Source organism: Acomys minous, assembly GCF_964271855.1.
Source record: "Acomys minous genome assembly, chromosome: 17".
Taxonomy (NCBI): Eukaryota; Metazoa; Chordata; class Mammalia; order Rodentia; family Muridae; genus Acomys; species Acomys minous.
In genome coordinates, this window is record NC_140500.1 from 21,400,262 (window position 1) to 21,416,868 (window position 16,607).

General features: G+C 54.1%; 1 protein-coding gene across 4 annotated transcripts; it reads right to left on the reverse strand.

The window, feature by feature from the left end:
* Positions 1-478: 478 nt before the first annotated feature.
* Positions 479-16,477, reverse strand: IFFO1 (intermediate filament family orphan 1). 4 transcript variants are annotated; one of them, XM_084765092.1, is made up of 9 exons: positions 15,629-16,476; positions 12,009-12,069; positions 11,797-11,892; positions 10,412-10,552; positions 9,133-9,290; positions 8,671-8,791; positions 8,352-8,447; positions 2,803-2,933; positions 479-1,328 (listed from the first exon to the last, which is right to left on the reverse strand). In XM_084765092.1, exons 1-9 carry the CDS (start codon positions 16,426-16,428, stop codon positions 1,232-1,234), a joined length of 1,701 nt encoding a protein of 566 aa, XP_084621218.1. In that variant the 5' UTR covers positions 16,429-16,476; the 3' UTR covers positions 479-1,231. The 4 variants fall into 4 exon arrangements, with proteins under 4 accessions (XP_084621218.1, XP_084621217.1, XP_084621220.1 ...); XM_084765091.1 differs by having other exon boundaries at positions 479-1,332; positions 8,352-8,444; positions 15,629-16,474; XM_084765094.1 differs by having other exon boundaries at positions 479-1,332; positions 15,629-16,461.
* Between the last annotated feature and the right edge of the window lie 130 nt (positions 16,478-16,607).

The window sequence follows — 16,607 nt, forward strand, 5'->3', positions numbered from 1 at the left end:
TTGGCTGCTCTGGACTCGCTTTGTAGGCCAGGCTGGCCTCAGGAGGAAGCTCAGGCAGCTTCCTTTGTGGCAGTCTGGAGGGAAGCTCTAGAGGAGATTAAGAAGGCTCCACCTCCACCCTTTTGTGCATGTATCTTTATTGTCTCTTGAGCCCAGCTGAGTGCTAGAGTCCAGGGCCACGTTCTAGTCATGTCTCTGATAACCTGAGGGGTTGGGGTTGGACAGTGCGGAGTTTGAGAAAGCTCTATGTGGCCTTTATCTGCAAACAATGATTAATTGTACCCAGGCCTCCAGGCATTAGGTGAGCCTGGAGGGTTCCCAGGACAGACTAATGCTTCAGTGAAGGGGGCTAGTCCAGCTCTCCAGGTGTGGGCCTTTGTAGGTGCTTTGGTTCTGGGGCAGTGACTTGTAACTGGTACCTCACCGTGTTTGTCAGAGATGAAGATATCTGCAGAATGCTTAAAACAGTGACTCAAAATTGCTTGATAAATATTCATTTTCATTACTTTTAAAGATTCCATTCAAACATCAACCCTGCATTGTCTCCTGAGAAAGTCTGACTTCTCCCTAGGTCAAGACACCTTAATCTGTTAATTTTGCAAATGCCATTGGAGGCATTGGTTCTCTTAGCTGATCCGTGGAGAAACTGACCTGAACATAACACACATGGAGGTGGCAGCTTCACCTCTTCCTCTCAGAGGTCACACTGAGTCCCCTTTGTGTGCACTTCCCAAAGGAGGGGGGCTGCACAACTACAGTGACTGCACACGGGTGGCTGTGAGCACTTAGACAGAAAGCCTGGCACCTTGCCTCCCTGAGGCCTTTCTAGGGAGCAAAGCCCTCCAACGGTACATGATGCACAAACCCCTAGGGACTCCCAGTGGAATCAGCTTCACACCAGTGCCTAGGCCAGTTAGCACCAGTACAAAACTCTAAGACACCCAAGGAATACAGGCAGGTCCCATAATCGCATTCCTTACAAAATGGGGAAGGGGAAGGGATCCCAAGTGTTCCGGCAGCATTTCAAAGATGGAGAAGTAGTGAATGGGAAGGCAGGTGTCCCCAGTGTGGTAGGGGTTCTCCAGGAAGGGTGGGGCCAAGCCAGATACCCCAGAACCCTAGGGAGGACAAAGCCCCAGGGCCAGGCTTCATGCAGTGGCCCAAAAGACAGTCTTCTGCAGACCTGCACCTCAGTGAGTTTTGGGGAACCAGGCACTCACTGGTCCCTATCTCATGGAGCTATCAGATGAGACATCTCGATCGGAGTCCTCAGTTTCGCTTGGCGGTGGCGGCGGGTCGCTAAGCGGGACCGCAGTGAAAGCAGGAGACTTTCTAGAAGAAAACACCAGATGTCACCTTGGGGCAAGCAGGAAGCTGGTGAGGCTAGCATGCCTTCATTCTCATAGCCTATCTTGTGGGGTAAAGGGGGGTGCCAGGCAGGAAGTGGGGAGGGAAGACAGACTTATATATTCAACAGTTCCCCTCCTATTTTGGAGGCTCTGAGAGGCTGAGAGATGAAACAAGTCTGAAGTCACAGCATGGAGATGCTCCCTGGGCCCGCATGTGCTGATAGGGCCCTCGCTTCTGGTCCAGGTATAACCTGGTATGTATGGAGGGTGAGGGCTGCCTCACTATGTTGCCAAGGCTGACCCCAACCTCCTGGGGACAAGCAATCCTCTCGGCTCCAAAGTAGCTGGGGTGACAAGCAAAAGCCACTAAACCCAGGAAGCATGCACACTACATCCAACTTAATGTAACATGAGGGCTTGGGTGGGGTTTTTTTTTTCCTTTGAGACTGGGTCGGCAGGCATTCCTGGCTTGCCTGGAACTCTATACAGAGGTGAGGCTGATCCCCTGCCTGTTGCTCCTATGCGTTTGAATGACAGGACGTGCACTACCACACTTGGCTTCTGTAGGTCCTTGGATTTTGTTTGTTGTTGCTGTTTGTTATGTTTTGTTTGAGACAAGGTTTTGCTGCTGTAGTCCAGGACAGCCTAAAACTCAAGACACACCTACCACCTTCCAAGTACTGGATTCCAGACATGTATGCTCTGCCTGGGATACAGGTTTGGTTTTTAATGTGTGTGTGTGTGTGTGTGTGTGTGTGTGTGTGTGTGTGTGTATACATACATACATACATACATACATACATACATATATACATACATAGGGCCTCACACAGGCTAGACAAGTACTCTAACCACTGAGCTATATTCCCAAACCGCAAATTTACTCTTACACACAGTCAAACGCATAGATTATGATTCTGACTAGGATAAAAACTTGGCTTTGAGCCAGGCGTGGTGGCCCACGCCTTTAATCCCAGCACTTGGGAGGCAGAGGCAGGCGGATCGCTGTGAGTTCGAGGCCAGCCTGGTCTACAAAGCGAGTCCAGAGCAGCCAAGGCTACACAGAGAGACCTTGTCTCAAAAAAACCAAAAAAAACAAAACAAAAAAACAACTTGGCTCTGTATCTCTTTGTTCCCTGCCAGGCTTAGGCTCTCAGACACTCAGAGCCGGAACCCTGGCAGGTTTCATCTGGTAGCCAAGGGAGGGAAAGGAAGCTCTCAGTCTGGGCCACACCTCCAGGTGCCTCCAAGGACAGCTTCACAGAAAACAGGTGTGACCTGGTCACTCGCTGCCCACAGGCCAGCAGGGCCCTGTCGCACCTTTCTTCCTTGGAAGAGTGATGCGGGCCTGTTCAGGGCAAGCCCTTACCGGTCTCCTGACCGTGTGATGAGGCGGCGGCATTGCCCTTACCGGTCTCCTGACCGTGTGATGAGGCGGCGGCATTGCCCTTACCGGTCTCCTGACTGTGTGATGAGGCGGCGGCAGGTCTCCATCTGCACGTCCAGGCCCCGCTTCATGCTGCACATCTCCATATACTCATGCAGGTGTCGGTTCATGTCATTCTTGGCTGTGGCCAGTTCCAGCTGCAGCAAGGTAGGGTCAAGGAAGAAGGTGACCAAGGTTAGCAAAGCCAGGGCAGGCAGGCATCAGAGCCCCAGCCAGGCCCCGGGGAGCCAAGCGGCCATAGTTAAAAGCTTAGCCTTCAAAAGAAACCAAACAGGAGGCAAAACACATCAAGTACACTACAACTGCTTGTTTTCCCTAGACTATGGGAGCGGGGGAGGGTGGGGGGTTGGTAATTGGCCCTCACTCTGCAAGGGCTCAGGACAGCTCTCCGCACTCAGCCCTTTCCTGGGAACTTCTACCCCTCCTGCCACCCAAGAATCAGTGGGATGCCTGAGGTTGGTTTGGTTTTGTTTCGTTTTGTTGAGATAGGGTTTCTTTCTGTGGCCTTGGCTGTCCTGGACTTACTCTCTACACCAGGCTGGCCTTGAACTCACAGAGACCCACCTGCCTCTGCCTCCCAAGTGCTGGGATTACAGGCGTGCGTCACCATGCCTGGCTACAGGGGTTCTTTTTAAGAGACCAATAAGAGCATGGTAGTGTGAGCACGCCCTTAGACACTCAGGAGGTGAGGCAGGAAGATCAAGTCAAGGCCAGTTTGATATAAACCTAACATCTAAATAGTAAAATCTGGTCTCAAAGGGGGCAGGAGAGAGGACTCGCCAAATGGCTCGGTGGGTAAGGCACCACCGCACATGTCTGGCAATCTGAATTTTATACCAGGGACACACATAGTAGGAGACCCAATTCCAAACTGTTCCCTGACCATGGCATGTGGATGGAGACACACACACACACACACACACACACACACACACACACACACACACACACACACACACACCATCCTCATCCTCATCATCATCACAACAGCAACTTTAATTTTTTAAGTGTTTAGAGGTCTGGAGACTTGGAATGGTAAGATGCTTGCCTGGCATGCAACAGAACCATGTTTGACCTCCAGCACCACAGAAGCTGGGCCTGTAACATGTCTGTCATACCAGCACTAGGGAGGTGCAGGTATAGGTCAGATCAGATCAGAAGTTGAGGGTCAGCCTGGTCTATAGCAAGTTTGAGGCCAAGCTGGCTATGAGAGACTCGGTCTCATTAAAAAAAAAAAAAAAAGTCTGCAGATGTAGCTCTGTGAAGAGAGCTTCAGTTCCTAGGGCTCCCCAAAGAGAAAGACAGAGAGTACGGCTGGGGGCGGGGGTGGTTGGCAATGTGGGCAGGACAGAGTGGACTTCACTGGCATGAGCAGAAACAGACTATGGGATGCCTCCTTCCTGGGTTTCTCTGGCTCAGCTTACCTTGGTTCTGCATAGTGCACAGGCCTCCCCCCCCCCCTGACTTGTGAACACAGCACCTCAAGGCAGTGGCCTTGACCCCTTCGCATATCAGATATTTACATTCCAATCCATAACTGTAGCAAACTATAGTTATGACGTAGCAACCTAAGAGTTTTATGGTTGGGAAGTCACCGTGTCATGAGAACCGCTGCTTCAAGGGCAGCCAGGGTCCAGCTCACCTCTCCATCTCTGCCACGGAGCCCTCCCTCAACAGGAGCTAATTCACTGTGGAGTCTTCCAAAGACTCACGGTAATGGCGGAAGCCCAGCTGGCTGTTTATAGCGTTTCATTCCACTTTGTTTTCTCGCTCAAACCCATTCCCCCACATAAGAGAGACTTCCAAACTGAGTGATTACAAGATGTACCCTGATTTCAGAAGCTTCACATGAAAGAAATGGGGGGGGAGGTCTCGGCATTAAGAAACGTCCTCTCCCAGAGCTGTCTCTGCAGCTAGGTTTGGAGGCAGAGAAAGTAGGCTGAGGGGGAAAGTATGTAGGCCAGAGACAATCTGCTGCCTCTCTTTGTTTTGGGTACAAAGGCCAGGGGCCAGCCGGGGAGAATCAAGCTGCTGTGGGGCAATGTGCTTGGCTGCCTGAGAGCAGACTGAAGCCAGAAGAGTGGCCGCAAAGCATGAGAAGAGGCAGCAAGGAAGCCACCCGCAACAAACGCGACCTGGACAGAGGGTGAGAACGGGCAGAGAGGAGGAAATGAACCCCAGGGGCAGACAAAGAGGGCAGCCAGGACAGTGGCATTCTGGGGCATCGGGTGGACAGCTGGGCTGGAAGCCATCCTGGAGATGGCTTGAAGGGTGCACTTGTTCCCACAACAGACTGCGCCACCAGTGAGAAAACTATGATCCTGCATCTCAGAGGTCAGCTGCCACCTACACACACACACACACACAGACACACACACATACACACAGACACATACACACACACACACACACACACACACACACACACACACACACACACACAGACACACACACACACACACACACACACTTCTTCCTCAGGAAGACTGCAGGAGATGCGGGAAGAACCCATTATTCTGGGAGCCAGAAGTGAAGCAAAAACGGACTCTCGGGGCATAAGGCAGCGCAGTCTCTTCCCTGAGTGTCCTTGTCAGCCTAACTTACACATAGAAGGGGAAGACTCACATTCTAGAAGCCATCTTCACCAAGTCACCCCCCAATTTCCAGACTAAGTGTGGGAGATCAGAGGGGTAGAGGTGGACAGGAGAGGGTCAGGGCCAAGGACAAAAACCCCCACCCACCACTCAGCCTTCCTGCCAGTATTGGGGCTGACCCACCTCTATCTCTGTTTTTCCCTTCGAGACAGGGTTTCTCTGTGTGCAGCCTTGCCTGGCTTCACTTTGTAGGCCAGGCTAGCCTGCCTCTGCCTCCCAAGTGCTGGGATTAAAGGTGTAATCCACCCCCGCCCACAGCTAGTTTACCTCTATCTCAGTAACCCTGAGATCAAAGGTCACAAAAATAGAGGTCCAAAGGCACCCAGGTCCACCCCAGGAGCTACCAAAGCTACCAAGTGAGCGTCCTTTGCCTTTTGTCTCACGTCATTCTTCCTGCAGAGTACAGAACTTACAAACAGCTTTTTTCTTTTTTGTTTTGTTTTGTTTTTTGAAACGAGGTTTCTCTGCATAGCCCTGGCTGTCCTGGAACCGGCTCTGTCCTCGAACTCACAGAGATCCTCCTGCCTCTGCCTCCCAAGTGCTGGGATTAAAGGTGTGAGCCACCACCACACCGACTTTTCTGTGGTACTGGGATCAAATACAGGGCTTTATGCACATTAGGCAGGCCAATTGAGGCCCAGCCCCAGCCCAGGATGCTCTTTTCTGTTTCACCAGATCCTGTATACAGTTAGTCATTTGTGGTCTAAAGAAGAACCACAGAAGGGAGGCAGGCCCTATCACTGTGCGAAGCCCCCCTACCTGGCTGATGGTATAGAAGAAACTGAGCCTCAAGTCTACCAGCCAAAAGGGGTGGACACAAGCCAGGGAGGGAAGGCAGGGAGGAGGAAAGAAAGGGGCCGTCGCATGGCCATTTGATGTGTGCTGGGACACTGCAAGCACAGGTAAATAACTTCCAAAGTTTCTTCTCAAAACGCAGAGTGAGCCCCATGGGCACAGAATATACCACAGGGCTTGCAGGGAGGCTGGTGGCAGAGTCTCCTGCCTCATTCCTACGTCAGTGTCCAATACACGCCCACTTTACTGTCCTCTGACAGAGGCCTCCTTCCTGCAGTCCCCCAGACCTGCCTGCAGCCCAGCAGGACACCCACATCCATCACCATCCATAAAAGACTCCCTAAGGCTCAAAAATGAAAAGGGAGACTCCTCCAGGAGCTCAAGGGCTGAGCCAAGGTGACAGGAGTCCCTCTGAGTGCCACAGCACTGGGGTGTGTCCGGTAATATGGGGTGCACGCTAGGGCATGTCAACATGCACGATCCTGTCCTAAGTGGCATGTGTCTCATTCTGTCTGATTGTCTTAATAACCGTGCCTGCTGGAAGAGATTACATAAATCTCCATTTGACAAGTAAAGAGGGCTGGGTGTGGTAGCCCACGCCTTTAATCCCAGCACTCAGGAAGCAGAGGCAGGCAGATCGCTGTGAGTTCGAGGCCAGCCTGGTCTACAAAGTGAGTCCAGGACAGCCAAGGCTACGCAGAGAAACGCTGTCTCAAAAAACAAAAACAAAAACAAAAAACAAACAACAGAAGGGTAAAAATAAATAAATAAATAAACACACAGGCCCACGATTAGCTAGCATGGTAGGAAACATCTGGAACCCCAACAGGCTGAGGCAAGAGGAGTGCCTCAAAACTGAGGCCAGCCTGGCTGCAAAGAAAAACCCTGTGTTGGGGCTTTGAGAATCGGCTCAGTCTTTAAGAATATTCTGTGCTCTTGCAGAGAACCCGGATTTGTTTCCCAGCACCCAGGTCAGGTTCATAGTCACTGCTGGCCTCCAGGACATGCACACATGAAATATTTAGACACAGAAAGAAAAAAAAATGAAAGGGGCTGGAGAGGTGGCTCAGAGGTTAAGAGCACTGACTGCTCTTCCAGAGGTCCTGAGTTCAAGTCTCAGCAACCACATGGTGGCTCACAATCATCTATAATGTGATCTGATGCCTTCTTCTGGCCTGCAGGTGTACGTGCAGGCAGAGCACTGTATACATAATAATAAATAAATAAATCTTTAAAAAAGGAAAAAAGGAGCCAGGCGTGGTGGCGCATGCCTTTAATCCCAGCACTTTGGAGGCAGAAGCAGGTGGATCTCTGAATTCTAGGCCAGCCTGGTCTACACAGCAAGTTCTAGCTAGGGTAGCCAAGACTACAGAGAAACCCTGTCTCAAAAGAAAGGAAGAAACAAACAAACAAAAAGATCAAAGGGCTCAGCAGGTTAAGGCATGTGAGCTACAAAGCCCAAAAGACCTAAATTCGATCCCTGGTACCCACATGATAAAAGGAGAGAACTCACTCCCACAAGGTGTCCTCTGACCGCCACACACATACCATGTCATGCACATGCTCCCTCCACCCGATACATGCACGCACTCACACACACACACACACACACACACACACACACACACACACACACACACACACACACACACGCAAGTAAAATAAATAAAATAAAAAGAAGGCTGGAGAGATGGCTCAGAGGTTAAGAGCACAGGCTGCTCTTCCAAAAGTCCTAAATTCAATTCCCAGCAACCACATAGTGGCTCACAGCCATCTATAATGTGATCTGATGCCCTCTTCTGGCCTGCAGGTGTACATGCAGATAGAGCGTGTGTATATATATATATATAATTTTTCCCTAAATAAAATAAAATCAATAGAAATAAAGAAAAGAAGACAAAAGACTTGTTCCAAGTGGTAACAGAGCCAAGATTTGAACCTACATCTACCTGCCTCCAGATCTTGAGGTCTCAAGGACCTGCAAGAAATACCACAACCGAGGGGAGTCACTCCTGTCAACAGATGGACGCTCCCGGTGTTGAGGTCCAGCAAGGAGGAAGCCAGCGGCACAGCTGGGAAGCCCTCCCCCACTGCCCACGCCCTTACCTCTATCTGGTCAATGGTTTCCTGGTACTCCTTCTCCCGCGTTTTGAACAGGGACTCCGTATCTTTAATGACCTTCTCCAGACTGTCCTCCTGCTGCTGGGGAAAGGGAAGCGAGGGGCGACCAAGCAGGGAGGGGCAGGACAGGGGCAGGAAGAGAGAGAAAGTCTGGTTAGAGGGACTGGAAGAGAGAGAAGGCACGCAAACAGAAATGCGGAGAAGCCAGGGCAACAGGAAAGCCACACTGGGGACAGAGCATGAGAAGGGGAGGCAGGGGACAGAGGCAGAGCCTGAGGGGCCTAAGGCCAGGATGGGAGGTTACCTCTCCCTGGGCCTCTGCGGCTGCCATGGCATAGCCTGAGAAATCCTCCCAAAGTAGCAAGGTCTCCTCAGTCTCCTCCCAAGTCAGGCTGTCACAGTCGTCCTCAAAATCATACTCCCTCCTAGAGACAGGGAGCCCGTGTGTCAAGGGGGCTGGGGCCTGAGGGGGCAAAGGGCGCTATGGGAGCTCCGGCCTCAGAGGAACTAGGGTGCAACTAGTGAGGTCAGCTGGGGTGAACCTGTGGGCTGGCCTCAGGGGCGTGGGGGTGTCAAGGGCGCATCTGGTGAGGGCAGCTGGCCTCAGGGGCCTGGGGGGGGGGTGGTCTGGGGGCACATCTGGCATCTGATGAGGGCAGCTGGGAGGGACCTGTGGCTGGCCTCAGGGGCCTGGGGTGGGGGTGGAGGGTCTGGGGGCACATCTAGCATCTGGTGAGGACAGCTGGGAGGGACCTGCGGGACTCACAGCTGGCTGAGCATGCGCTGCATCTCCTCGTTGATGCTGAGGGCTGTGGTCTCCTCCTCGTCACCCTCAGGCTGGCGGGGCCCATCACTCTCCGACAGGGAGGTGTCCTCCTCCACAGCGGCCTTGCGCTCCCGCTTCCGCCCCCCCATGGACGGGACCTTAATGGGAGACAAGTGTAGAGACTACAGAGGCGAGGCCGGGTGCATGAGGCAAGGGCGGGCAGGGAGACTACAGGGTGGAGCGGGGCCAGCAGGAAGGGCGGGGCAGACAGAGAAGTGACACAGTTACATGACAGGAACAGAAACAGGGAGTCACTTAGACGCGGGAAGACACACACAGAGAGGGCAGGACTGCAGGTGACAAAGAATAAAGGAGAAACAGAAAACAGAGCAGTAAGATAAGGAGAGAAATGGCTCGCGATGACCACACTAAGATGTGTTTAATGGGAGGTGAAGAGGTGGCTGAGAAGTTAAGAGTGCTGGATGCTCTTCCAGAGGACCCAGGTTCAATTCCCAGCAGCCACATGGCGGCTCAGGGCCCTCCAAAACTCCAGTTCCAAGGGAATCCAATGCCCTCTTCTGGCATTCTCAGGCACTAGGCACTCATGTGGTGCGCAGACAATATGGAGGCAGATATCCATACACATAAGATAAATCTTTAGGAAAAGAAAAACGGTGTGTTTAATGGCTCTGCGGGGATGGGGTTTGGTTTGGTTTTGAAGTCTTTCTCAGGAAAGTGTTCAACTGAACGCAGTTCTAGGCTGCGGGGAAGGCGAGAGGGCTCTGTTTAGTATGGACAGCTTGAATCGCATCCAGATCTGGAAGGCCAGTGGGAGAAGGAAAAGGAAGACAAATCAAAGAAGAAGAGCAAGGAAACCAGAAAGGGGGGGAAGACATCTGTGCCGAAGAGAAGAGCCCAGTGCTTCAGAACTGAGGGGGGGTGGCTTAGAGACGGGGACCGGGACAGTAAGCTGCGTGGAGGCCACACTAACCAGCTTCTTCTATGGAGAAAGCCAAGAGAAAAGATGAGAGGCACAGAGAGGAGAGAGAGGCAGACAGAGGAGGGGGGAGGGGGAGATGGAGTTAGAGATGGCTTCCAAAACCTCTCTCCTCAGGCTGTTCCTTGCCTCCCAGCCTAGTCCCACCGAGGGTCCCAGGGGGACAAGATGTGTGCCAGGGCGAAGGGGCAGGCGGCAGGGCCTGAGCTCCAGGCCAGCCGTGAGAGAAGCTTCTCCACCCTGCACGCAGCCCCTGGGAGCTGCGGACAGCAGGCCTCTCACCTGGAGCATCTGGATCATGTCCTCACAGTTGCGCTGCTGAGCCAAGTCACACAGCTTGGCGGTGATGTCAATGCGACGGCAGATGTCCATGTCGACCTTCATGGCCTTTTCCTGGATCTTGGTGTCCAGCTCCGTCAGATTCTGTACCAGGAACACCGGGAAGAGTGAGGAGATACCCAGGAGCCCAGCTGGGACGGATAAAGCCTCAGCAAGATCCTCATCCTTGCAATCCACTGCTGTCACCTCCTCCGCAAAGTCCCTGACCTGCTAGATGAACATCCCCTTTCGCAGGGCCCCATCCTGCTACACCGTGACAACTACCGGGCAGCTCATGGGACTAGACCGCAGCCAGCACAGACTTGGGAGGACTCGGCCTAGGCTGGCATGAGTGGGGCCTCCCTTGAGCCAACAACAGTTTTTTATTTTGTTTTTCGAGACAGGGTTTCTCTGTGTAGCCTCTGTCCTGGACTCACTTTGTAGACCAGGCTGGCCTCGAATTCACAGAGATCTGCCTGCCTTCCCCACTGACGGGATTAAAGGTGTGTGCAATCAGGCCCAGCTTTTTAAGTCCCTGGAGATGAAAGACACCAGTGGGCATGAAAGTTGGGTGGTGGTGGCACACAACTTTAATCCCAGCAGAGGCAGGGGATTGCAGAGTTTGAGGTTATCCTGGTCTACAAAGCAAGTTCCAGGACAACCAGAGTTTGTTATACAGAGAAACTGTCTCCAAAACACAAGAGAGAAAGAGAGAGAGAGAGAGAGAGAGAGAGAGAGAGAGAGGTGTGTGTGAGAGAGAGAGTGTGTGTGTGTGTGTGCATGCGTGCGTGCTGTCTGTCCAGGACAAAGCACCAGCCAGGGCCACTATCCTCTTCAGGGCAACCCTGAGATGACCTTTTGTTTCTTTTCCACACCATATATGAGGCGAAGGTGGAGAAGAGATACGGAGGGGAAGGGACAGGTTTAAGGTCAAGGAGCCAGCAAGCGGCAGGATTCACGAATGAGCCCAGCAGCTGGCTCCAGAGCTGCGCACATTTTTTTGAACACAGTTGATGCTGGACTTGAACTCCTCATTATCTTTCCCATCATTCTCCCCTCCACCCCTGGGTGCTGGGATCCCAGGTGTGAGCCCCAGAGAGCGCAGGCGGGGCTGTGCAATCCCTGACGGCTTGGCTTACCAACCTCCTGCCATGGCGACGTCCCACACACCCTGCCTCTACGACAGGGCAGCGGCTTCTCTGTCTACTCAATGAAGACAGTGGCCAAGAGCAAGACCCTGGGAGGGTGGGAAGGTGAGGGCAGGGGTGGCACATGGGACACTGAAGGGCCAGGGGCAGAGAGAGCCCCTGAGGATCCCCGAGAGAGCCAAGTGGGAAGGCTGGACTCACATTGCTCATGAGGCCCTTGAAGACCACCAGCTCAGCTTTCAGCTGTTCGACCTTCATGGCGAGTTCCTCTTGGCAAGCATCGGCCTCTTGCGCCTCCTACAGCCAGGAGGGAAGGGGATGTGATGTTCATGTGGGAACAGGTATGGGGAGGGACAGGGAGCGGGCCCAGGGGTGCCACAGGGGAGCAGGGCCAGTGGGGTGGCCACCCTCACCTCCTGGAGCTCGTGCACTCGCTCTTGTAGCTGTGTCCGCACTGTGTACTCTTCTTCCCACCTGACAGACATTGGGAAGGGGGAAGAGAACACAGCCTAGAGTCCCCGATGCCACGCCACCCTCCTCTCCCTCCCTCGTAGGCCCAGGCTGCAGGCTCCCTGGATGAGAATTTAAGACAAGAATGTAAGGGCAGCCAGCCAGTGGGCAGCTGCAGCTGTCGTTGGGTGGCTCCACGCTTCCTGGCAAGGGCTAAGCTCGCCAACTGCCTGCCCAGAACCTCCGGACCATGTACCAAGAACTATATTTAAGAACAGCTGCCACCACTTTGGCCCTCTGCAGTACCGATCCCCACGTGGGCCCAGTTCCGCCAGCTGTCTGGCTGGATTCACCCCCTCCCCTCACCCCCTCCCCTCACCAGTCCACCAGGTCCCCCGCAACAACCCAGTCTCCCACCTTCAGTGGCACAGATCCGGTCTCCCGCTCCTGCCCGCACAGAACAGAGCTTGTTAGTGGGCTGCCCTGCCTCCTGGGTACCATTTAAACCTGTGAAATTATCTGTAGGACACAGGCCAGATCAAGAGCTGCTCAGCAGCCTTGTTGGGGACAAAGTCCTTCCCCACCCAGCCCCTTGAAGTGAGCTATAAGAAGGTCACAGCCCTGGTGTGATGTCCCCGCCCTGCCCCCCCCCCATCAACAGTGTGAAAGAAGTGGCCATCAGGGTAATCACACCCAAGGGAAAGAGAATCAGAGCATGAGTGAGAAAGCACGTCTACGCAGCAGATAGCATCATCTCTCACCCCCGAGGTCAAACCAAAGATCGCCAGGAGGTTGGAAGACACACCTGCCCTAGGGCAGGGTCTGTAGGGCCTTTCCCAGGGCTAGGTGCACATCCTGTCCTGTCTTAGAGATGGGAGGGGGGGGGGTGCTGCTTGGCCCTGTAGGTTCAGAACCGGAGGTTGGCTGAACCAGCAGCCACACTCAAAGCCTGTGCGCATGAGCTCATCACTTCCGGCTGTATCCTGCAGAGGCTTCTTCTGGCCTCAGAAAGGTGGGCAAGGGCGCTGAAGGAGAAGGTTCAAAATGAGACCAGTGGGGAGGGGGCGGCAGAGGCCAGCCTCTGCAGTCAGGACTACAGTCTTTGTGCCCCTTCCTTCCGCTCTCCTGCCCGGCACCCGTCTCCTGTCCCATGTCTCTTTGCTCTCCCATCTTCTGCACTCACAGCCGCACTGCAGTGTTCCTAATAATAACTCCCCCGGCTGCCCCTCCCTGCTAGCTTCGGGAGGAGGCAGCCTAGCCACCACCCAGCAGCTGACCAGGCAGCCCAGCTCTTGGCCTCTCTCACCCACTACCCCCTTCCCTGGCAAGCCTCCTCTCTCCCAGATCTGCTTCTCCTTCTGTTCTGGCCCTGGCAGCTCTGATAGCCTCAGGCGGCATACTTTCTTAGATGAGGCCTTTGTCTTTGTTGGGCCTTGTTTCTTCATGTACAGATGTGGGATGTGGCATCCGTGACCCTCTAGAGGAAGCACCCAGGACGGACAAGAGGTTACAACCCTGGCTAAGGTGCATCAGGGAAAGCCAGAGGGCCTACTTGAAAACAAACTCAATAAATCCAAGCCAGATGATGACCAACAAGATAGATTATAGAGGGGAAAGAGTCTGACAACATGAGGATCTATATTTACTCTCCATCCAGACACACAAATGGGTGAGGTATGGCCTCCATTCAAATCTCACCTTTTTTTTTTTCCTTTCTTTTTTGCAAGGTTCCCATAACTTGGGTAGAATTTGGGCAATGTTTGTATATCCTGCATTTACCAGAGGCCTCTCCTGTAAATAAATCCTATCTTTGAGTTGAAGAGAAATAGCAGGGGCCACTGAGCCCCAAGGAAAAGGTCACACAGGCAAAGGAGCTGAAAACAGGACTGGGGGTGGGGGTAGGGGAATGGGGCACTTTGCTCCTCCTACCTAGTTTAGTGCTCAAGTTCCCTGAGCCATCGAGCCATCGAGGCTAAAGATGCGGAGCACAGTGTAGCTATAATGAGCCCAGTAGGAAGGCAGGGGCTCTGGGGTGGAACGGTGAGTGTCATATAGCTTGCAATTCTAGCTACCCACTGGGCCCTCTCCGCAGCAGCATGCTGCAGAGCACTGAGCTAATCCTCCGTCCCCAAGGAGTAACTCTTTGCTGCCCTGGACAGCTGCACCAAGGACAAATACCCTCTGTTTGAAAAGACGCCTTGGTGAGGAGCAGCTGTTCCATGATTATGGCAGAACACTAGGACTGCCAGTGTTCCATTGACTGTGTGCAGCCCTACAGGGGCAGAGGCAGGTGCAGGCAGGTTCTGGGCGGTACCTACATGCTGGGGTAACCAAACGCCCAAAAGACAATTAGAACATGGGCCACAGTCATGGAGCCCAGCGTGAGGGCTGAACTTCAGAAAGCCTGGGGGAATGCTAACAGGTTGCCAATCCCTGAAGGTCACTGCAGACCCAGCAGTGTGTTCCCACCGGCCGGTCTTCACACACACCTAACCGGATAGCAATCCCTGCCACCTCGGCCTGCACAGACTGTCCAGCCTGTCCTCAAAAGGGTCACATTAGATAGGAAACAGGAGCCCCCAAGCCTAGGCCTCCCCTTGACTGCCACCTACTTCCTCCTCAACGGCAGCCTGGTCAGCCTTCAGAGAACCTGCTCTGCCTATGGGCCTGTCCTGTTGCCTGGTTACCAGCTGCCCAGTGAATCCTCCAGGGATACAGCCAGCACTCCTATGTCACATCCTTTCCTCTTAACTCCTGTGCCAACCTGCTAGGGGCAGGGCTCCTCTCAGAAAGCCAAACCTTCACCCACAGAATACTCTAGGCCGGCGCTCAGCTGCTCAGTTACTGTAGGGTGTGCCCACATTCCCAACTTTTTTTCACTTGGTCCTCCCGAGGGCTCTCTCCTCCCCACCTGCCCTATGACAACCACCACTTCTCCTTGTTCTAAGAGTACTTTTTCTTTCTCTCTTTTCCTGTTTGTTTGACTGTTCCAAGCAATGCCTTTAGGTTCTGGAGTCCTTGAACCTCTCATCTGGGGCCAAGGTGAGACCTGGCTTCTGTGAGCAAGCCATAAAGGATACCTTGAGCAGGTGTAGCCTATCCCTCGATTTGACTTAATTTACCTCCAAAAGTAAAGCCACATCCTTTACCTCATGTGTGTGGAGTTTATATTCTGAAATTGCCTGATTGACTGACCAGACAATCAAGACCCACAGAAGCAGTGCTCTCCCGGGCTGTGTCCCTTTCATACCACACAACACCCCACAGTTAGCAGAGTCATGCAAACACTGCAAGCCTACTACATAAGCCAGGGAGTCATGCCAGGAGAGAAGCATGAATTCCCGGTGTTCTAGAATGCATCTCGTCACTCGTGTGACTTGAGAGCTGTCTGTGGATTCTGGGGGGCCCTGCGTCCAAATCCCTTCCATAACCCCTCACTATCACACACAGCAGCAGTTCCACTCTTGTTAGCATGACTGTTGCCCTTCCCCCCCCCCCCCCCCGACCTCTCCGGTCTGAGTACCCGCACTAACTCCCTGCCCCGCTGTGTCTGTGTGCGGCATGTTTCGAACCCTGTCCCTACCTTCGCTTGTATTCGTCCCGCTCCCGTTTCACTTTGGCCAGCACGTTGTACAGGGCACGGATCTCAGGGGTGATGGTGTCGATCTGGACGCCCACCCCGTCAGGGTGTACCCACGACAGGCCAGGCCCTTGCACCAGCGTGGGTTCCAGTCCCGGTCCAAGGCGGCGGGCGTGTGAGAAGGACCAGATAGTGCCGGGCATGAAGCGGGTCGACGAGAAGGCAGTGGAGGTGGAGGTGGAGGTGGAGGCGGAGGCGGAGGTGGAGGTGGAGGATGAGGAGTGGCAGGTCGCAGAGGATGCGAGGGGTCCTGCTGGCGAGCGGGCGGGAGAGCCCAGCACCCGCGCTGAAGGGGGGCACACGGCGGACGGCCGGGCGCTCAGGGGCAGCCCCAGGGGCCGGATCGGGCTGATGAAGCCGGTCTGTACCGCCTGGTCACGGCGGGCCAGGCCCCGCCTGCCCTGCTTACCCTCCTCCAGAGCCTGCTGCAGCTGTTTCTCCAGCAGCCGATTCCGGCGCTCTAGCTCGTGCACCTTGGCTAGGAAGCAGCGAAACCGGAGGTTCAGGGTCTTGAGCACGTTGATGTTGGAGCCCAGGTCATTGCGGAGAGCCATGGCTGCAGGGGGCGCCGGACCAGGCCCGGGAGGCGAATAGGCGGAGGGGCCGGTTGAGGCAAGCGGAGCCGGGGGCAGGTCCCCTCCCCCGGCAAAGTGGTCACCTCCCAGAGGGTCCCCCAGCGGCCCGGCCAAGCCCTGCTGCTCCTGCTGGAGGAGGAAGAGGTTGGGACCAAATAACGGATTCATGGCTGCGCCTTCTGCTGGGAGATGGAGACCAGCGCAGCAGAGGAGGGCGAGAAGAGCCAATGAGGCGCCTGCGGGATACCAGCAACCAATCAGATGGCCCGGCAGAAGGGCAAAGGCCATGAGGCGGGAGCAGAGGAAGCCAATGAAAGGCCCTCACTAGGTTTTGCCCGGCACCTTTC

Excerpts from the sequence above, each read along its gene's own strand:
- IFFO1 (XM_084765094.1), bottom strand. The coding sequence starts at position 16,428 with ATGAATCCGTTATTTGGTCCCAACCTCTTCCTCCTCCAGCAGGAGCAG. Across the intron at positions 9,291-10,411 it reads ACATGATCCAGATGCTCCAG|GTCCCGTCCATGGGGGGGCG; the intron begins GTGAGAGGCCTG and ends TCTCCCATTAAG. Across the intron at positions 1,333-2,802 it reads ATCACACAGTCAGGAGACCG|AAAGTCTCCTGCTTTCACTG; the intron begins GTAAGGGCAATG and ends GTTTTCTTCTAG.